A 22944-nucleotide genomic window follows, 5' to 3' on the forward strand; every position below is an offset into this window, starting at 1 on the left:
GAAAGTTTTTTGTTTTTTTTTGTTTTTGTTTTTTGTTTCATTTTTCTAGATTCAAGACTAAATCCTGCCCATGACCTGCCTTTCTGTAGCTGTTGGATCAGGGGAAAGATTTTCCCGGGCACTTGGTTTCACAAGCAGAGTTCTGGCTGGCTCTGATGCTGATGGATTAAGCTTAAAGCATAGATGAAGATTGTTGCTTCTACATGTGAGGGCTCAGAGCAGGACTTGTTTTAGATACTGGAAAACATGAGGCAGTGAGGTGTTGGGACGCACAGGCATTCTTTTGAATTCTTGTGTTTAGCTAACATAGCAAGCCCACAGATGACTAGGAGAACTTCTTTAATGACTAATGTAAGAAGGGAGTGAAGCTAGGCATGGAGGCACACACTTGAAAAAACCAGCTTTAAGGAGGTTGAGGGAGGTGGATTGAGACATTGGGTTGAAGCCCGACTAGGCTGCATAGCTAGTTCCTGTTGGAAGGAATAACGGAGAAAGGTAGAGGGGAGATAGGAGGGAGAACAGGGTGGAGAGCTATTCCATCCGCAGACTTCTCTCTTTGGTCAGAGGGTTCTCTGCCCAAGAGACATACCTGGGAAGGCAGGATTCTCTGACTGAGGAAGGCTTAATGAATTTACTGAAGTCACAAGGGCGAAGAAGAGAGAACGCAACCAGTAGACTCTGGATAGGAGAGAGAGAAAACATTAAGAAAAAAAGTGAACTTAAGCAAATAAAGCCAAAGCATCCCCTGCCCTCATTCCCAGAATGCCTCACCTCCTGCTGCGTGAAGGGCTTACAGATTCTTACCTCTGCCACCTAGCCATGTTGGAAGATACCTCCAGGGCACCCAGGCAAGGCTATGCAGGCAGCTGTGTGCTGTTATAGCCACAGTTAGGATGTGGCCCCGCCCTTTCACTATTGGGGGCACCTGGATCTCCCAGCCCAGCTGAGGGGGAGGGATTTGGGAAGAAAGTGCCATCTGCCCTCCTTGTTCTACCAGCAGCTTTTGAGAGGCAGAAAACCAGAATGCCCCCAAATTGGCTCCAGGTGAGTAAATTAGTGGCCCACCCCATGATTTGGGGAGAAAATTCAGATCTTTTAAGCAAGATATCTACAAATTCCAATGTAGTGAAGGATGCTGGGGTTCACTAAGGGGCATCTGTTTGTACCACTTAAAGCTTTGCTGTGGGTGCCACATGGGAGACGGGAGTTAACAAAAGAATACATTTAAGCAAATAAGGCCACAACACCCCTACCCTTACTCCAGAAATGCTTTGTTTCCTGACTGTTGTGGAAGTTAGAGGTCACTCCTACGATGCTCAAGAAGGACTTAAAAAACTGAATTACAAGATGATCTGTGGACTCTCATCCACATATGAAAGCTTACTGAGAAGAAAATGTAGACACTTAAGTGCAGCGTAGGGAGTGGTATTTCTGTAATTCCAGCACTCAGGGGCTGAGGCAGGAGGACTAGGAGATGAAAGTCAGTTATACAGAGAGATCCTACTTTGGAAAACAATCCTTCCCAAAAAAGATAGAAGGACATACTGACTTTTATGCTCACTACTAATACTACTCATATATTATGAAATGTCACAGACTTTTTCCTATAAACACCACATGCGTTGCCCAAAGAAACTCCATTCTATGCTCCCATCCATCTTTGTGCCCACTAGGGTTTGTCTCTGCCTCCAGTCCCTGGAAAGTAAGTTCCCATGACCCTTAGTAGTGATCCCCACCCAAAAATGCACACCCATGACCATCTCCTCGCTATAGTATGACTAACCACTTTTATGGCTTCTGTAGCTTGCTTACGTAGACACCCTAGGATTACTTTGGGTCACTGTGACCACTTGGCAGAAAGGACCAGCTTTTGCTTGCTTGTGTAGGTATTGGAAGTTTTTACCTTTAATAAAAACCACTCCCAAACCCTTCCCTCACAACGTGTCTGAGATTTGGCTTTAAGGCTGTCGTCCTGCTAGCAGCTAATCAATGCATCCTTTAATTATAATTGGATTGAGTCTGCGGTCTTTCCCTGAGGGTCACAAGCTCCATAACATTGTATTAAACAAAAAACATACTCAGAGATGAAGTTTAAACACAGTTTTGTAGCATTCTGTTACCAGTGACAACATTCTCGTGTCGTGTGTAGTCATTGTGAGGGTAGTCACCTATCACATATTCTCACAGATATGGTTGTATTACATGTACTCATTCCCATATGACTTTATATTCATTTTTAAGGGCTATATGGTCATTGTTTAGATAAACAGATATTTATTAAACTGCTCCTTCCTTGAGTGGTTTCCAGTGTTTCATCATTTAAATAGGATGATATATATTTTTTTGAGACAGAGTCTTGCAATATAGCTCAGGCTAGTTTAGAGTCAGGGATCTTCCTGCCCACTTCTTCCACCTAGCGTGTTTATAAGTGGGTGCTCCCATACTGGTGAACACAGTGGGTATTTTTATACATCTATCGGACGTGGGTCAAGGACTATTGTAGTCTAAGAAGAACAGAACATCGTATAATACTCAGGCATTTCCAGGCCAGGAACCTGAGGTTAAACAGCAGTCCTAAGCTTTGATAATTTAATATCAGTGGAGAATTCAGATTTCCAGAAACTGGGTCTTTTTGGTGTCTCTCGTTGCTCTTTGAGATGTCTAAATAGCTCATGTTCCCCAGCAGGTGAACGTGATTGGCCAACTCTGGGCAAGCTTAGGGTGGCATTTGAAATGACTGGTGCATGTGATTCCTCCCTGGTACGTCTTGAAGGATAATCTACACTCGTCTATCTGAAGTATCAGTATAGGTTATAATCACATTGTCCCAGTGCCTTTGGCTTCTCATTAACATCATTCCTGGGTCTCACCCAACAGCCACTGAATCAGATACTGGTGGGCGGAGGCTGGGAGGTTATCTTGACAAGCACCACAGGTACTTGCTATAATTATAGACATCAGGAAAGTACCTGGAGGGAGAAGGCATGGAAAGGAATAGTTGGCAGTGGTTAATCTCTGCCTGGGAATGAACTGAGTGGCTTAGTGCCTGTGGAGCAACATGCAATCAATCAGGGATAGACCCACAGAGATGGGGAACACTCATTCTGAGTGTGTCTCCCTTAAAGCAGCATCTTTCCCACAAATGTGAAGGCAATGAGGTCCCTTACAGGCTAAGGCTACGATGAGACAACTGTAGCTAAAAAACAAAACAAAACAAAAAAACACCTGCAACTCAGGTCTGTGGAGACACTAGTTAAGGAGGTCAAAGGTCAGTATGTTTACTTCATCACCTTGCTTTCCCCCCAAAACTGTGCCTTTTCCAGAGTGGGAGGATTTTGCCTTAGAACAGTGGTTCCCAACCTTCCTAATGCCACAACACTTTAATACAGTTCCTCAAGATCTGAGGACCCCAACTATAAAATAAATTTTGTTGCTACTTCACAACTGTTATGAATTGTAATGTAAATATTTGACATACAGGATATCTGATATATGACTCCTGTGAAAGGATCATTTGACCCCCTCCCCCCAAAGCAGCCACAAGCTACAGATTCAAAATTGATGCTTTAAAAGAGATCACACCTGGGAGCTGAGAGGCAGCATAGAGGACCCGAGAAAGGGCCTCCTGTAAGGCTCTGTGGAGAGCGTGCGTGAGTGTAGCCAGGAGTAAATTCATCTGCCTCACCTGACCCAGACTGATGCTGTGCCCACCTGGGGCAGCCACTGAGAAATGGCCCTAGGATTGAGGTCTGGAAGCCTTGTAACCATGCCCTGGGGAGCACATGGACTCGGTGCAGCCAGTGTTGGGAGTGAGGAATAAGACCATGCTCCTGTAGGTCAGAAAAGCTGAAGTCTTTACAAAACTGCAGATTCTCAATGGTTCACAAGGCAGTGAGCTCTGTTTCAAGTGTGAATTTTCCATGCTCTCTTCAGTGAGGCTTTCAAAAGATTTATTTAAAATCGCTATTTATGGCCACAGATTCTTCTCCTCTGGATGCTTCAGTTCCTTCTGAATATCACGAAGCCCTTCCTCTCTTCACTCCTACGGCATTTTTCTTGAGGGACTCTGAGGTCAGTCCTACGTATGTGGGAATGCCTAGGGGATTATTGCTCCCCTCTGTGAGCCGATGCTGTCCTTGTAATGGTTCACACAAGCAATTCTAGATAACTCTTAAGGATTGAATCTCCTGTCACACCCTGTACAGTCTCCTGAAGGAGAGTCAGCCACTTCTGCTTGCAAGAGTGATTCTGTGAATTCATCAGAAGCATTGGAAGATGAGTGCAAAGTGGAGTTTCAGTATAGGTTACAATACAGTATGATACTATATAGAGTATAGGACATACGTACTTAGCATGCTTCTCTGGTTTGCTTTTATGAAAGGGAAATGGGGAGGCCTATGTTTCTCCGTATATGAGTCTGTGTGGGGGTACATGCTGTGTGCTTGCATAAGAGTCTAGACAGCTCTGCCAGAGTGAAGAGTACCCACCCCTGCCCAGAGGAGGAGACTGTAGAGTTCCAGCTCTTGTGGTTTCATTGGACTTTTGCTACTACAGACAGCTCTGATGTTTGTTTATTAGTTTGTTTGAGACAGAGTTTCTCCATGTAGTGCTGGCTGGCCTGGAACCAGCTCTCTAGACCAGGCTAAACCTTGAACTCAGAGATTCATTTGCCTTTGCCTTCCAAGTGATGGGATTAAAGGCATGTGCCACCACCACCCAGCCTCTGATTTGTTTTGTACATAGATCAGGCTGGCTAGGACCACTATATAGCTCAGAATAGCCTTATATTCTCAATCCTCTTCCTTCTGCCTCCAAGTGATGTTTACCTATGTGCAGCTACAACACCTGAACTTCTTCAGGTTTAAATACTGTGTAATGTTCCCCCTGGGGATAGGAGGAGCCTCTCAGAAGAGTGAGCATGGTCTCGAGGCTTTTTCTTGCCACTCCTGCTTGGATTGAATCGAATCATTTGGCCTTGTTGCTGACTTCACTTTAAAGCCTGGTTTCTATTTGAGTGAGCTAGGGAATCAAAGTCTTAGGGGTCACAATTCAGCGGTGTGGTGACAGTGTGGTGTGATGATGTAATACCCAAGAGAGTGGCTGTGGACACCAGGTTTCACACAAGTCTAACTGCCTATCGTAAAATGAAGATAGTGAGTCTAAAGAGGTTCAGAGATTTGCCCAAGGTCATTTACCTCTGTTTGTATAAGGGAGAAGCCTGGCCTCCATAGTCCCTGTCCCTTCTCATTCATTTTGAGTTTCAGTTTCTATCTCTGTCTCTCTCTCTCCCTCCTTGTCTCTTCTCCCCCTCTTCCCCTTCTTCCCTTCTCCTCCCCTTTCTATCCTCTCCCCGACTCTCCTTTCTCTTTCCACATGAGAAGTGTTTTAAAACTCTGTGTCTTTCTTACAGTTCATGTAGTCTTAAAAGTACAAGATGGCATTAATTAAAATTTAGCAGCCCAAGATAAATGAAAAAATATAGAGTTATGCTAATATGGATTAAAATAGCTTTCAAATATCAAATATGAATTTAACTTGGAAAGTAAGCCAATATCAGCGAGAACATTCTTTCACAGTCTATGATAGCTTCCTAACAGCCTCGTATGTTAATTCAGGGTCCACATGGGACCTTTAGGAGGTCCAAGTTGAATCAACCTTTGACCATAGTAGATTCAGAAACAAACAACAGGACAAAGGTTGATCACATCCTCTATAAATGAAAGGTAGGGTGGCTTTGATAAGTAGAGAACAGAGTAAACTTAGTTACACACACACACACACACACACACACACACACTCTCTCTCTCTCTCTCTCTCTCTCTCTTTTTAAAGGCTCATTTATAAACAAAGGTTAACTAAAATAATTTACACAATAAACATGAGTATAGATATACCATTGGTAGTAGCTAGAGAGATGGCTAAAATAATGGAGGAAAGGTTTTCTTACCGGTGTAGTATATTTCTTTTAGTTTATAGGCTACAAAATACAGTTGTTCCTGGGCATCTGTGAGGGATTAATTCTAGAACCTCCTGCCTGCCCCTTTATTTGCCTCCAAAGATATGAAAGTCTTCAGATGTTTAAGCTCCTTATATGGTAAACACTTACAGCTATACAATGTGCAAGTCTCACAGTCCTGTGAGTGTATTAACATAATCTTGTCCCATGTAGAACAAGCATTCTGATGCCTGGGATTGGGCAGGAATGAAGCTAATGGTAACTACAGGAGTCTTTATGTAAATGCACAATATACATGTATTTGCTGATGAGCTGACACCTCAGGGGGAGCAGACCAGGTAGGACATGATTGTGTTGGAGCTACTGAGGGGACAGCATTCACGAGTCATTTAAGGTAGCTGAGGAGAGGCTCACTTGGTAAAGTGCTTGCCTTGCAAACACAAGGACCTAAGTTCACTTTCAAGAATCCAAGTAAAAAGCTAGGTACGTAGTCCATCCAGTAACCCCAGTGCTGGGAGGAGACAGGCAGATCCCTGGGGCTCGCAATCAGCTGCCATGGCCTAATTGTTGAGCAGCAGATCCCAGTGAGAGATCCTGTCTCAAGAAAATAACCAAGGTGGATGGCTCCTGAGGAAGGACACTCAAGGTTGACCTTAGGGCTCCATATGTACACACATGTGCACCTCCCCTCACACACACACCACAAGACAACAGCCACAAAAGTCATCAGGTGCTGAGAGATATCACTTGTCCAGCACCAGGCCCTAAATTCAATCCCTCAGCACCATCAGGAAAGAAAAAAAACCTAATTATCGTTGTGGCAAGATGGCTCAGTGGACAGAAGCGTTTGCCAATAAAGTCTGGCTTTGAGTTCAGTTCTTGGAACTGTGGAAAGAGAGAAATGATTGCTGTAAATTTTTATCTGCACACACACACACACACACACACACACACACACACACACACTCATCATTTACACAATAATACTAGATAAAATAGTTTTAAAATGCTTTAACTTTTATTTATTTATTTTTATGTGTATGGTGTTTTGGCTGCATATATGTCTGTACACCCTGTGCATGCCTGAAGTCCTTAGAGGCCATAGGAGGATTTCAGATCCCTTGGGACTGGAAATACCTCTGAGCTGCCATGTGGGTGCTTGGAATTGAACCCAGGTCCTCTGGAAGATAATTCAATGTTCTTAAACACTGAGCTGTCTTTCCATCCCCTAAAACAAAACAAAACAAAATCCTTTTGATATCCAATTTCTTGGGTTCTTTATATATTTTTGCTCTAAGGCCTCTATTGGTTATGGAGCTGGTGAAAATCTTTTCCCATTCTGTAGATTGCCTCTTTGATTGGCAGCGTCCTTTGCCTTACAGAAGTTTTTCAGTTTCATGGTGTCCCATTTATTAATAGTTGATCTTAGTGCCTATGCCATTGGTGTTCTGTTCAGGAAGTCCTTTCCCATGTCAATGTGTTTAAGGCTGTTTATCTCATTCTCTTTTATCAGGTTCTTTGTGTCTGGTTTTATGTTGAGGTCTTTTATCCATATCCATTTGAGTTTTGTGCATGGTGATAAATATGGGTCTACTTGCATTCTTCTACATGCATCCATCCGGATTGACCAGCACCTTTTGTCAAAGATGATTTCTTTTTCCCAATGTGTATATCTGACTTCTTTATTAAAAAAAATCTGGCGTTCTTAGGTGGGTGGATTTATGTCTGGGTCTTTGATTTGATTGCATTAATTAACATGTCGGTTTTTATGCCAGTACCATGTAGTTTTTATTATTATAGCTCTGTTGTACAATTTGAGATCAGGGAAGGTGATACTCCTCCTGAGGGAGGGCTCCTTTCCCTTCCGGATCCCCTAATGTTCCTGTCTTACATCCTGCCTCAGTCTGGTGTGGGTGACCTTGCTGTGTTGAGTGTTCTCTTTTCTTCTCACCGAGGCTCCCGCAGGCTCCCACTTCCTCTAGTTCTGATGTTAAACGTCCATGCTCTGGAGTCGGCTTGAGGTCTGACAGTGCTTTGGATTACAAAATGCAGCTTTTTGTCTCCACAAATGCCCTGTCTGATTTCCTTCTGCAATTTTTTCCCTTGTGGCTTTGAAAGATCCCACGCAGAGAGACCCTTACTCAAGTCTTGGGAAATCGCGGACCCCAGACACAGAGAGACCATTTTGGATGTAATAAGCAAAGGCGAGGTTTATTACGGAGACCTATTACAGAGATCTCCGGGCCGACACATATCCCGCGCAGGAGACAGAGGTGTCGGCCCCGAGAGGCTGGGAAAAAGAGTATTTAAAGGCAGAGGCTGTGAGCACCAGGGGATGGGGGATGTCAAAGGGGAATGTACCACAAGTTACAAGATTGTTTTATGGCTCCAGGAGATAAGGGGACGCCAGAAGGTTTTATGGCCCCCTGGTTCCTGGAACAGAGCTACTAAATCAGGAGAAGGGTAGGGTCTTTAGGTCCTCATTATTTTTAAAAGTTTGTCAAAATTGATGGAGCATTTGTATTTGAAACACCTCTGGTTAGGCTTGGGCTGTCCGGTTTCTTGGAATGCTCTCTGTAGGACACAATGGCTGAAAAGCACAAGTAGGGGCTTATCAGGGTCTGGAGGACATCTGGTTAAAGTATGACTCTGAGTAAGCTGGGGGGATGTCTTTGGATGGTTTATGGCTCAGTCCTCGATAGCCTGAGCTGGTTCTTGCATTCCTTTTCTTTATCTTTATGGCCTGCTATTCCTGGCGGCAGGGCTTAGCCCTGAGTTTGTGGCTTTTGGGGCTAACTCTTTTAATTTTATATTTTTAAACCTAGAATTCGTAGAATTTTCTTTTCATTCCCGTCTTCTCCTACTAAATAATTCTAATCTTAGAATTTTGATATCAAGTCTCGTATTTGGTCTCACCAGTTGTCCTAACTGACTGGTACTGTTGTCTCACAACCATCAACCGCACAGCACCCACTCAATTTTTAACAAAAGCAATTAACCTGTTTGTCACGCAGGGGCCAAAAACTAAAACCAAGAAAATTATTAATAATGGCCCAGCTGTAGCAGAGAGTAGGGTAGTCATCTAGGGAGATCTACTAAACTAGCTCTCGAACCATCTCTTGTGTGTTTTTCTGTCTGTCTTTGTCTAACCTTTTTTTAAGTTTATTTATGGAGTCTTTAATTACTCCTGAATGGTCTGTATAGAAGCAACATTTTTTCAGTGTAGCACACAGGCTCCTTCTTTAAGGAATATCAGGTCTAATCTTTTCTTATTTTGAAGGACTACCTCTGAGAGGGAGGTTAGGTATTTTTGGAGGTCAGCTAAAAAGTCTTTCACTCTTTTTATATCTAAGTCAATGGCAGTTCTGAATTCTCTATAAGCCTTGTATTGTAGGGCAACAGCAGATGTCCTTGTGCTGCCCTTGCAGCACCTAGATAGCCTTAGCCCTAAGTAATTCTCAACTCTGTTTTTATTAAGTTTTTAGCGTCAGGATTTTATCTGGACACTATCTGAACCTATATATCAAGGTCATGACTGTCTTTCAGAACTTCTAAACTTATATAGGTTGTGATCCCTGAGGCACAGTCCCAAGAAGTGTTAGGAGTATTAACATATGTAATGTTACATCATTTGTAATAGAAATCAAGCCTATCCCCACACCTATCTCGATGGAACCCGGGACAAACGTGACTAAATTTCCCTCTAGGTCCCAGCTCTCAGCCCTAACAGCTAGTAAGTACACGGCTGGTGAGGGCTGAGAATTGACGGCTGTCAGGGTGGTCAGCAGCACCAGGTACGGTCCTTTCCAGCGAGGCTCGAGTGTCTGGGCTCAGTGTAGCTGCTTCCGACCTGGAACTGATGGGATGTCTCAGGGGTCTCCGGGGCATAGGCTGCTGTCAGCTGTGAGCAGATTTCTTTCTGTATCACCTGTAGGTCTTTTAGCCTGGCACACAAATCATTATTACTATGGCACTATGACATGTTGGTTCAGTAACATCATCTAATACAATCAGGGGAGCTGAGGCCCCATATAAGATCTCAAAGGGGGTAAAGCTGAGTCTGGAAGGGGTATTTCTTGCTCTGAAGAGAGCAAGAGGGAAGGAGTGTCACCCAGTCTGTGCCAGTCTCCATGGTCAATTTGTTTAGGGTCTCTTTTAGAGTTTTACTTATTTATTTTACCTGTCCTGAACTTTGAGGTCTGTAAATACAATGTAATTTCTAATCGACCTCTAAATACTTGGCCACACCCTGGCTTACCTTGGCAACGAAAGTAGGGCCGTTGTCTGACCAGATTACCTTGGGCATTCCAGACCTGGGGAAGATTTCTTCTAGTATCTTCTTGATGATTGTAGAGGCCGTCTCTCGTTTGGTGAGGAAAGCTTCTATCTATTCTTGAAAAAGTATCTACAAGCACTAGGAGATATTTGTGATTATATTTTTCTGGTTTTATCTCAGTGAAGTTTACTTCGACTTTTTGTTAAACTCTCTAGGTCTCTTTGTCCTGTTTGTTTGTTAAGCATTTATTTATTGACGTATTTTATACTTTTTTATTGTCTCTCTTGGCTAAAATCTTAAAGTCTATTATATATATTTTAACTATTTGGACAAACTTCTTATCTCTTAAATGAGTCTATTTTTTTATTTGGCAAAGTGAGTCTTTTCTTTGTTCTCTGGGGAATATAGCTTCCCCTCAAGTGTGTCATTGTCCTTTATCTTTTAAGCAATTTGGGCCTTTTCTAAGTGAGGCCATCCCTTAGTCTAATCCTAGTTCTCAGTGGCTGTCTCTTGCAGGCCTGTAACCAGGATAGGCTCCTGTATAGCCATTTCCCGAGCCACTTTATCTGTTTTGTCACTGCCCCATGTCACTGAATCTCTTCCCTCCTGTTTTCCTGGGCAATGAATAGTACTCACAGTTGTTGGCTTCATCAGGGCATCCAAGAGATGGCAAAGGCATCTGTGGCGCTGATGTGCTGGGGGGGTAGAGGTTCAGCCATCCCAGATGACATTGTGTTGTCCACCATGGCAGCACCCACTTGTCTCTGACCTTCATTCATGAAGAGAACTGTTCCCGTCTGTGGACAAGGTCCTCGGCTTTCAGCAGGGGTCAATCAGCCAGTCGCAGAGGTCTTTCCTCCACCCATGTGCTTCTGTCAGTGTTTGACACTCGTGCTGTGGTGGCTCCAGGTCCGGATTGGGCAGCAAGGTGACCAGATTGTCCCCAACCGGTGGAGAATCTAGTCCATGGCAGCTGACTAGTGGTCCCACTCTATCAGCCACTCTATCACAGTTTAAGTCCTGGATTGGGTGATAATTGTCAGTGCCCGGCTGGCAGGAACGGTGTGTTCCAAGCAGAAAAGCACTAAGCCATTCAACTCCCAGCATCAGTTACTGGTGTACTGAGACAGGTCTTAAGCTCCACATACACAGTCTATAGATATGTATACACATGGCCTCATCCAGCCATTTCAGCCCACGCAAGCCAATTTGGAGAGCAATTTTCTCATGAGCAAGGGATGGGGGCAGTCAGGGATGACTATGAACTAGTGGGTTACCCGGCCCACGCCAAGGTCCACTGTTCTTCGGGCAGTCCATAAGTATTGTTCGTTGTCAGTAGCTCCTTGCACTCAAGGTCTTTGGATATTGGCCCACAGGGGGGCATAGGAGCACAGAGCATTGGGTCCCTGTATCCACAAAACAACTGGGCGGGCTTCCCTTCTATCTCTGTGTATAGCCAGCACCAAGAGGCTCTCCAGTGTCCCCTCTTGTTCTTTCTGGGGCAGTCCCTGACCCAATATCCTTTTTCTTCGTATTAGGCACACTGATCTTTAGTCAGGAATTCTCTTCTGTTGTCAGGTACTATCTTCCTAGGTTCCCTAACTACTGTGGCCAGTATATGTTCCTCTCTCATCTTTTATCTCTCTAACTTCTTTTTTTTTGTCTCTTTTTTTTCTCTAGCTTTCTGTTCTTTTTACCTCTTTCTCTGTAACGTGTACTAACTCTCAGCAACTTAACCCTTTAAATTTCTGTAACATTCTCTTTATATCCTTTCCTTATCTTAGCCAGATTGGTGGGGCACTTTCCAGCCCCTCAGAGACCCACCCTTGGAGTCTGGCGGCAGACCTGGAGCACTCCCTACCTTCAGGCGTCTGAAGAGAGCAGGCAGAAGTGAGGGCCTTCCATCCATCTCTGGAACACTTTTTCTGGCCTCTAGTAGGATTCTGTCTTTCCTTGGTGGTAAAGAAGACCTGTAACAGTTACTAACAAGCATCTCAAATGGGATAGTGAGAAAACAAGGGAATCTCGAGAATAGAGGTCCACTGAAGAGGGCAAATAGCATTTAGTCACACAGCTAAGCCAGGAGGCTTTCTTGGGACAAAAACACCTTGTGTCTGTGAAACAGAAAAGTGAGCAGAGGGGCAGCCTATCTGTTACCGGCTGTCTCTCTTGACTTAGATTTTCTCTTAAGGAGTACCTTCTTTTAGTGCCAGCTCAGTGGCTCTGTCTCTCAATAAACCCAGCCTCTGAAGGACACTAGGCTTCTAGTAAGAACTAATAACAAAAGGATGGAGAGACGGTAGAACCTGGGTGTTAGATACTAAGCAGCTGACAAAAGAATTGTAACCAGTTCACCTGGGGCTTCTTGTCTCTTATATCTAATAAAGAGATTGTTAATACTATAGTACCAACCTTTAATAAAAAAAAAACTATAGCTCTCTCCATGTCTCTGAATATCAGGACTGTAGTAGTAGTCCTTTACCAAACTGTCTCAGTGGGCTAAGGGCCCATGGAAACGAAAACATTAATCCTGACCTCGGCCACAGCCAAAGCCTGAATTCTAAATTTAAACTGGCAAAACAAAACAAAGTTCTTTACAGTTTGTTGCAGATTCTTTGAAACTATTTTAGGGGCTTCTCTGTCCCCCAACCTGGGACATTTCGACCACAGGGGCAGGAACTGGCTGCTGTGGGGATAGGATCAAAGGCATTCTCCATGCTAATGATGACCAGTGAGAAAAGTAATTTAATGCTGGAGACTGGCTACTCTCTTGGAATAGGGCCAGCAGATAAGGCAGGCTCCTTAAAGAACTTCTCTTAATGAGCACCCTCTTTCTGTGAGCAAAAGAGTTGAAGGTCTGGTCACTAAAAGCAGAAATTCCTTTTTTGTTCTTGTTTTCCTTAGAGTCCTCCCCCACCTCACTCTCAGCCTTTTTAGATTATTCTTTATGTAGCATTTTTAACACAGCCTGCCCCTTTTTTTATAGCCTATTGACAGCATTTCTGATCTTTTAGGCAGCTACGCACTAAGTGCCATACCGGCTGAAACTCCACCTTTAAGATTCTTTGTTCCCAAGCAAAATTTAAATCTTTTTTTAGCTTATCTCAGCTGTCCACCGTGAGATTCCCAGAGATCGCGAACCAAGGTGTAGTAATTCACTAAGAAATCTTTCTATAGTGTTTCTTTTTACCTTAAGCCTTTTCCTTTTAAACAGCTCCTGAAGAGCCAGAAAAATTGGGAGAGACTTGAGAAGTCCCCATGCTCGCTGCAGCAGCTCCGCAGCTAATTTCGCTCCCCCCTACTGTGTGTTTCAAGCACAAGCACAGATAAAACACTATGTTTTAAAAACTTAACATTGGCTATCAACCAACACACCGCCACTAGAGCGGGGTCCATAAAATTAAGTTTCTTACTCACTATACTTGTTTCATACCGGAGGCCTAATCTGGGGAACTTTTTTATTTATGAGCGGTTTCTTCCTCAAGGCTTTTGTTAATGTCTGTTTACACAACTGTTAACAGCAGCTAGGCTGATCAAGGGGAGTAAAGGGAGGGGCCTCTCTCCTTGGGGAGGAGGCTCAGGAGAGAAAGACAAAACTCCCTGGCAGAAAACAATTTCTCTCAAGCAAATTATTTTTAACTCTTAACTTAAGCACCAAGAGGACCAAGTAAAACTCTTTGACGAACAAAGCAAACAGTTTCATGATTTCAAACACAGTCATCAGTCCAAGATTTTAAACACAGTCGTCAGTCCAAATTCAAACACAGTCGTCAGTCCAAAATTCAAAAACGAAACAAAAGCCAAAAAGACACTCGACAATACCACAGAAAACAAGCCAGACAAACAAGACCAAGACAAAGCATCTTATAACCAACTTTCACAGATGTCTGGTACCTTCAGTACGTGGCCCAAACTGCAGCTTAACCTTAGCTGCTTTTGGGATGAGATGGACCATCTGATTCCACCTCCCAACAGGATTCCAGAGTGTCCTCTTGTCCTAACGACCAAGCACACTTGTCCGTGCCTATATTTAAATAGGCAGCCGAACTCGACCTCTGACGGAGTGGGATTCCTCGTCCACTCCCGCCTAGGTAAAAGGAGCATTCCATCTCCTTTGTTCCAGAAAACCAGAGTCAGGTCCTCCTGACTGTCCATAGCCGGGCTCTCCCGACTGTTCTCCGCCCGTGGAACGTCTTCCAGGGGCTGCAGCCTTGCGGGCCCGGGGCGTCCCCCCTTCCGCAGCCAGGGGGTCCTCACGGACCACAAAGGCAGCTGCACTGAGTGGGGATACACATCCACTCTCCTACAGGGCAGGAATACACATCCACCCTCCTAGCACAGGGCAGGAATACACATCCACCCTCTCAGCACAAGGCAGGAATACCCATCTGCCCTCTTACCACAGGGCAGGAATACCCATCTGCCCTCTTAACACTGACCAGTACTAAGACACACATATATACACACACGGCGGAACCAAAACAGAGACAGACACAGACTGACAATTGCGGCGCCGCTCACACAGAAACACTCAGACAAACATCCAACTCACCTCCAAGGGGTCTTCGGAGTCTGGGGTAGTCGCGCAGATCCCGGACGAGCCCCCATAAATATGAAAGATCCCACGCAGAGAGACCCTTACTCAAGTCTTGGGAAATCGCGGACCCCAGACACAGAGAGACCATTTTGGATGTAATAAGCAAAGGCGAGGTTTATTACGGAGACCTATTACAGAGATCTCCGGGCCGACACATATCCCGCGCAGGAGACAGAGGTGTCGGCCCCGAGAGGCTGGGAAAAAGAGTATTTAAAGGCAGAGGCTGTGAGCACCAGGGGATGGGGGATGTCAAAGGGGAATGTACCACAAGTTACAAGATTGTTTTATGGCTCCAGGAGATAAGGGGACGCCAGAAGGTTTTATGGCCCCCTGGTTCCTGGAACAGAGCTACTAAATCAGGAGAAGGGTAGGGTCTTTAGGTCCTCATTATTTTTAAAAGTTTGTCAAAATTGATGGAGCATTTGTATTTGAAACACCTCTGGTTAGGCTTGGGCTGTCCGGTTTCTTGGAATGCTCTCTGTAGGACACAATGGCTGAAAAGCACAAGTAGGGGCTTATCAGGGTCTGGAGGACATCTGGTTAAAGTATGACTCTGAGTAAGCTGGGGGGATGTCTTTGGATGGTTTATGGCTCAGTCCTCGATAGCCTGAGCTGGTTCTTGCATTCCTTTTCTTTATCTTTATGGCCTGCTATTCCTGGCGGCAGGGCTTAGCCCTGAGTTTGTGGCTTTTGGGGCTAACTCTTTTAATTTTATATTTTTAAACCTAGAATTCGTAGAATTTTCTTTTCAGCTTTTAAATTCTACTCCCTGGATTTGCACCTCTTGCCTGAAGCTGCCATCGGGGACAGCAGTACTGCCCTTACCACAACAAAAATGAGAAAACATAATGAGAATGGAAGATTGTTTGGCCTATTAGGGTTGATGTCTTTCCATTATTAAAAAGTAAACTGTTTAACTGGCGAAAAAATATAAACTAAAACAACTTTATTTTATTTTATTTTTTTTTAATTAACTTGAGTATTTCTTATATACATTTTGAGTGTTATTCCCTTTCCCGGTTTCCAGGCAAACATCCCCCTCCCCCCTCTCCTTCCTTATGGGTGTTCCCCTCCCAACCCTCCCCCCATTGCCGCCCTCCCCCCACCAGTCTAGTTCACTGGGGGTTCAGTCTTAGCAGGACCCAGGGCTTCTCCTTCCACTGGTGCTCTTACTAGGATATTCACTGCTACCTATGAGGTCAGAGTCCAGGGTCAGTCCATGTATAGTCTTTGGGTAGTGGCTTAGTCCCTGGAAGCTCTGGTTGCTTGGCATTGTTGTACATATGGAGTCTCGAGCCCCTTCAAGCTCTTCCAGTTCTTTCTCTGATTCCTTCAACGGGGGACCTATTCTCAGTTCAATGGTTTGCTGCTGGCATTCGCCTCTGTGTTTGCTGTATTCTGGCTGTGTCTGTCAGGAGAGATCTACATCCGGCTCCTGTCGGCCTGCACTTCTTTGCTTCATCCATCTTGTCTAATTGGATGGCTGTATATGTATGGGCCACATGTGGGGCAGGCTCTGAATGGGTGTTCCTTCTGTGTCTGTTTTAATCTTTGCCTCTCTATTCCCTGCCAAGGGTATTCTTGTTCCCCTTTTAAAGAAGGAGTGAAGCATTCACATTTTGATCATCCGTCTTGAGTTTCATTTGCTCTAGGCATCTAGGGTAATTCAAGCATTTGGGCTAATAGCCACTTATCAATGAGTGCATACCATGTGTGTTTTTCTGTGATTGGGTTAGCTCACTCAGGATGATATTTTCCAGTTCCAACCATTTGCCTACACATTTCATAAAGTCATTGTTTTTGATAGCTGAGTAATATTCCATTGTGTAGATGTACCACATTTTCTGTATCCATTCTTCTGTTGAAGGGCATCTGGGTTCTTTACAGCTTCTGGCTATTATAAATAAGGCTGCGATGAACATAGTGGAGCATGTGTCTTTTTTATATGTTGGGGCATCTTTTGGGTATATGCCCAAGAGAGGTATAGCTGGATCCTCAGGTAGTTCAATGTCCAATTTTCTGAGGAACCTCCAGACTGATTTCCAGAATGGTTGTACCAGTCTGCAATCCCACCAACAATGGAGGAGTGTTCCTCTTTCTCCACATCCTCGCCAGCATCTGCTGTCACCTGAGTTTTTGATCTTAGCCATTCTCACTGGTGTGAGGTGAAATCTCAGGGTTGTTTTGATTTGCATTTCCCTTATGACTAAAGATGTTGAACATTTCTTTAGGTGTTTCTCAGCCATTCGGCATTCCTCAGCTGTGAATTCTTTGTTTAGCTCTGAACCCCATTTTTTAATAGGGTTATTTGTCTCCCTGCGGTTTAACTTCTTGAGTTCTTTGTATATTTTGGATATAAGCCCTCTATCTGTTGTAGGATTGGTAAAAATCTTTTCCCAATCTGTTGGTTGCCGTTTTGTCCTAACCACAGTGTCCTTTGTCTTACAGAAGCTTTGCAGCTAAAACAACTTTTTAAAAGGCATCTGACCACTCTTCTTGATACCCCTCCCTCAGAATCTGCGTGTGAAGTGGGCTGAATGTAACGAGACAGCTTCCATATGGTAAGAACTGACAGTTGACTAACTGTCCCCAGAGCAGGATTACAGACCAGGACAGTGGAGGCTGGAAGGCCTGGTAAGCCCAGGTGTTGTTAATGCTCAGGCAAAGGTCATTGCTATGCCCTTCAGCTTTTCATTCAAAGCCAAATACCCAGTCTATTAAATCTCTTCAATTTAAGGATTAGTGTTTTGCTTACATAATAACTTTAAAATCCTGTACCCACTAAACCAAACACACCCACAGGCCATGTTTAGACCACCAACCAAGGGCATTTGGTTTCCAGCCCTACGGAGACCATATGGATTGTGGCCAAGATGCTAGCTCATCTAGTTAGCAGCTACAGCCCCTCCTTGCTAAGTTCTAAGTCAGGTGAGTCAGATGCTTGTAAGCTTGGTCCCAGGAGGCAGAGGCTTATCCCACAGAGGTCAGCATCATCACAGTTGCAGGTGAGACCCGGGGTGGGTGAGCTCAGGTTCTAGTTGTTTTAGGTTTGGGGCTTTCTAGTCTCTGCATTGCTCACAGGCAGTTTCCCTTCCCAATGGCTGACTTCAGTGGTGTCTAATACCAGGTACAGGAAAAACAACAACAATAACAACACCAGTCCAAGTGACAGGCTCTAACCCCAAGAATAAATCCCTTATCCTGGTTCTCCCAGAAGCTCTGCTTCTGTGTTCAAGCCTGACTTCCGGACTGTGTGTGAGCCCTTTATAGCACAAGTGTGGGCTTGCAGACACCCAGGGTCACCATTGTTCCTGCAGTTTATTTAGAGCTGGAGTTCTGAGTGAGGACTCAGGTCATTGATTTATACAAGTGACTTGCTCCTGGAAGGCTGCTGCTGATTGAAATCTCCAGGTCATAGGGCCAGGGACAAAAGAGGAAGGAGAAAAGCATGAAGGGAAGCTGGGAATTATGTCCTGCTAACAAAGCCAGGTCATTCATTAGAATTTAAATTCACAGCCCTTGCTTAGACTAGCCAGTATTCAAATTTTAAAGGGTTTGTTTTTTGAAGCCCTTAGAAAACGCCCCACTGTTACAATGTATGCCATCTGGGATTTGGCATTTATAAAATGTGCTGTTAAGAAAAGCCAAGAGATTCCTCATGTAAACCAGATGGTACAATAACAATTCTGTCTTTATTTTTTCTGGCAGAAAAAATGGGGCTTGAAACTTATGTGACTAAATTAAGCCCTATCAATACTTCAGGGGCACTGCAATTTCCATAGGCAACTTACCCACCTAAATATTTTCATCAGTGTTTTTATTTGCAGAAGGAAAAACAAAAATGAGGACCGTGCTTCCTCTTTATTGCTTATGCCTGTGGTTTTAAAAGCAATGGAATAACCTCACCAATGGCCTTCCCTGTATGGGATGTATGTGTTTAAATCAGCAGCAGAGATGTTGAGATCTCTTTTGATTCGGGAAATCCCTTACCAAATAGTTCAACTTCATTAGTGTCTAAAAGAGAAAGCCATCCATTTTCTGGGCAAGGCATCGGCTGTGTCTTTTTCTCAAGATTTCTCAGAAGCTGTTCATGGACAAAGCTGCTGGTGACAATGTCTTTTGTGCTGGCCTGCCTCTGTGTTTCCCATTCAACAACAGCGCCTTTGTTACCCTTTCAAGTCACCTTTATCTTACTACTTTCATTTCCCCTAAAATTCGTAAGATCCTCATTAGGAGGGGTAATCTTGTTAACAGCTGTGTTCCTCCAGTTTTTTCCCCCTTTATTTCACAGGATGTGCTTCCCCACCATTTCTTCTGTAATTAGTCATGAATAGTAATCAGTCGTTAATAGCCTCAAAGAACAAACTCACTCTGTCTGCTTTGGAAACAAGATCTCTTAGATACAGAGGCCAAGCTCATTACTGGAAATATGTGTTTCTGGGCCATGTAGCCCACTTAATTTCTTTCCCAATTAGCCACAAAATACATTTTCAAGACAACAAAGGCATTTGATTTACATTTGCTAACATGGCTTTATCTTGGGAATAGATTGGAGGTACTAAATTCCATTCATCTCTGCTTCCTTTCTCTTCCGTGTACAAGGACTCTGTTTCATAGATGGAAGAGTAGGTAAGTACTTCATGTGTGTTTTGGCTCCTCTTGGCCAGGATTGGACTCCACGGTAGATGGACTACTTGGTCAGCACAATCCACTGATATACAGGCAGTGGCAGGTGTGTTGGGCACGGCAGCTGAAACATGAGCACAGTGGCGGTTGACAGTGGCCAATGATAGCTCTGTGGAAGGCAGGTGCTCAACATGGTGTCTAGGTAGCAAGTCTTTCAAATAACTCAGTAATGGGGGTTCTGGATAACAGGCCACCTCCCTGGAGTGTTAAGGAGACAAAGGGCAGACACAGCAAGGAGACATGTGACCCTAGCAGTCAGGACAGTCACCCTGAGGTGAGCTGCCCGGGTGTTAGTGGAATGTAAAGAGGTTTGGTAGGTAACAGGGTGTGGCTTCATTAGGAAAGAAAGTAGAAGAGAGCTGTAATGGAGGCCACTGCTACTCACATGTCTGTTACTCAAGTCTCTCCCCTCCACTTTGCATAGGAAATATTCTCCTCCGGCTTTCCCAGAGCACCACACTGCTGCACACTGTTGGGGCCAGAAAACATGTCTCGTTTTCTCAAGATCAGGCAGTGAATCCATAGTTGTTTTCTGTAGCAAGGCCTCCCAAGGAGTTAGTGTCTGTATGATATGCAAGTGTTTGTGTGTATGTGTATGTGTGTGTGTGTGTGTGTGTGTGTGTGTGTATGTATGTGTGTGTTTGTGTGTATGTGTATGTGTGTATATGTATGTGTGTGTTTGTGTGTATGTGTATGTGTGTGTGTATGTGTGTGTTTGTGTTTGTGTGTATGTGTATGTGTGTGTATGTATGTGTGTGTTTGTGTTTGTGTTTGTGTGTATGTGTATGTGTGTGTGTATGTATGTGTGTGTTTGTGTTTGTGTGTATGTGTATGTGTGTGTGTGTGTGTGTGTGTGTGTGTGTGTGTGTGTGTATGTGTTTGTGTATAATTAACTTTTGCTCCCTTAATGTTCCTACAAAATTTTCTGTTTCCCATTCACTTTATTTTCTCTGGGGAATAAGAAAATACCCCAATCCCTGGACTAAAGTTCTCTCTCTGTCTGCTTTAATGTGTAAAACCTCACTTTATATTTTATAAGGAATTGTTCTCATTCTGTCTTCCCTACTATAAAGTTGTTCGCTGGTAATATGATTATTAGTGACATCCTCCAATTTCATTCACGAGGAAATGGAAACTTGGTCGGCTAACTCATCCCAGATCTTAAAGCCACAGGCCTTCCAGCCCTTCTCAGTCTCATCCCAGGACGGGCAATGAGGAGGAGCTTCACTGCTGTTGCAGAAATTAATTGGTGGTTTCTATCCCATCTTGGATCATTTGGTTCCCAGATAAAAGACACAAAATGTTTATATTTATAATAATCCCTAATAGCATTAGAGCTGAGCAGATATAAACCCTCTAGGCTATTTTTGTCTCACAATCCCTTACCCCATGGCACCTTCATCTCTCCTCGCACTCCTTTCTCTTCTCTTCTCATGGCCTCTGCTTCAGACCCCAAGCCCAGAAAACAAAGCTCCACCTACCTCTTTTCTGCCCAGCTATAAGCTGTAGGCATCTTTATTCAACCAATAATTTTAAATTAAGAAGCAGGGTTGTATAGCATCATTTGGTGTACTTGAGGATTTCCTTACCCCTGAGGCAAACAGATCTTGGGGTTGGGGATGGTACATACATTATAATACATAGCAACAGACCAAACCTCAACAATTACCCCTTTTTATCTAAATAAAAGGGCCATTTCTCCTTATAATAATAAATGACACATAGTAGGAACAATTATGAAAAAAATTATGAGTTACATTCACAAAGTTCAGTCTGTTTGTATTTGGCAATTTAGGAGAAAGTATTCTATTAGCTATCCTATCTTGTTGAGTTCAGCATTCTGTATCTAAATTAAATTCTGTTCTAACTTGTATTAACTTAAAAACATCTTTTTAGGTCCTAAACAACTCAAGCTTATAGTAAGACTCTGACTATCTAGTCTTCAACTCCATCAGAGACCTGAGAAGGAATAAATATTATTTGAATATGCAGGAAGCACAGGGGCTCACCTTCCAAAAACTATAGAAATGACAGAGACAGCCGACTATCTGATCAGCCTTCAGTATTTTCCATAATGTTAGGGCATCTATCTTCAGCCTTTTGTCCCAGAATATCTGACAGACCTTTTGTAAAGCAGGAATTATGAAGGACTTGCTTACCCTGTCTTGATAGATCTTGGCAGTCAAGTTCCCTGCATCTATTTGTCCTTTCTGATCAGCATTCTGCCTGCAGATGAACTTAGGGCTTGTTGGTTTTGTTTTCCCCTCAGCGGTTAGCTTAACACAATCAAAGCAACTCCATAGAGAGGCCTTTGATGCTTATCATCCTTTTTCAAGCCGAATGGGGTACTGCCAGGAGTTGACACGTTTCAATGTCAGAAAAGATCTTAAGTTAATAAAATGATGTTTAAATGACAAATCCTGTGAGTCACTGAGTTTTGTTTTGTTTTTTTTTTTGAGAACCATCTGTCTATTTATAGCATATCTGAATAAACAAACTTTGCCTGTCTCTAACTACCTACTATCTGTTCAACTCAGGATGTATACTTCTGTAATAATCCTAACTAGTATCTAACATGAACATGAGTTTGATTGACTGATTATTAACTTGCATTACTTGATTATTCTAAGCAGTTTGTAATAGGAGTTATTAAAAGGAATGGGACCAAACCTTGTATTTTTAAATAAGTTGCATAGGCATAATACTTATCTATATAAGAGTTAGAACATACATACATTATGTTGTAACAATATTAACCTTAAATTTTGTATCAGTATACAAAGATTTATGCCAATGAAACCCTTAAATCTGTATCAATATATAACATTTTGTACCAATGTAAAAAAAAACCCAAAATCTCATTTGAGAATAGCAATAACTCTAAGCTGAAGAATAGATTCAATAATCTACCCTTTTATTCTATTACTTCTATATGATAAGTCTACATTTCCCCCATTTTCTTCTCAACTCCTGTGGTTGAAGGATTCTTCAGAGCTCAGGCAGCATAGGCCATGCAGAAAGTGGGACTGTCTTAACTATTTTGAGGCAAGGTTTTGCTATGTAGCCCACTGGTGGTTTGAATATGGTTGGCCCAAGGAGTGGCACTACTAAGAGGTGTACCCTTTTTGGAGTAGGTATGGCTTTATTAGAGTAGGTGTGGCCTTGTTGGAGGAACGGTGTCACTGTGAGGCTGGGCTTTGAGACCCTACTCCTGACTTCCTGGGAGACAGTTCTTCTGCCTGCTTTTGGATCAAGATGTAGAACTTTTGGCTTCTCTAGCTCCAAGTTTGCCTGGATTCTGCCATGCTTCCTGCCATGATGATAATGAATTGAACATCAGAGTCTATAAGGCAGCCTCAATTAAAAGTTGTCCTTTATAAGAGTTGCCTTGGTCATGGTATTTCTTCACTGAAGTAAAACCCAAACAAA

The 22944-nt window shown here is 43.4% G+C and overlaps 2 protein-coding genes across 15 annotated transcripts in view; one reads left to right on the forward strand and one right to left on the reverse strand.

Annotated features, from left to right (window-relative positions):
* The window catches only part of Zp2 (zona pellucida glycoprotein 2), a 30946-nt gene extending 15935 nt beyond the window's left edge, over window positions 1–15011 (reverse strand). For 6 of the 12 annotated variants that reach the window (XM_087593887.1, XM_087593874.1, XM_087593858.1 and 3 more), the window contains exons 1-2: window positions 14785–15011; window positions 590–678 (exon numbers count right to left, since the gene is read on the reverse strand). In XM_087593887.1, the coding sequence (XP_087450013.1) occupies window positions 590–678; window positions 14785–14840 (145 nt within the window). In that variant the 5' untranslated portion in view covers window positions 14841–15011. 12 annotated transcript variants of the gene reach the window in all.
* The window catches only part of Anks4b (ankyrin repeat and sterile alpha motif domain containing 4B), a 58969-nt gene that overhangs the window by 18373 nt on the left and 17652 nt on the right, over window positions 1–22944 (forward strand). For all 3 annotated transcript variants that reach the window (XM_087591261.1, XM_087591252.1, XM_087591263.1), the window contains one exon: window positions 17278–17390. The gene's annotated coding sequence lies outside the window, so the exon portion shown is untranslated. The remainder of the gene's footprint in view (window positions 1–17277; window positions 17391–22944) is intronic.

Source organism: Rattus norvegicus, chromosome 1 (assembly GCF_021556685.1).
Source record: "Rattus norvegicus strain SHRSP/BbbUtx chromosome 1, alternate assembly SHRSP_T2T, whole genome shotgun sequence".
Taxonomy (NCBI): Eukaryota; Metazoa; Chordata; class Mammalia; order Rodentia; family Muridae; genus Rattus; species Rattus norvegicus.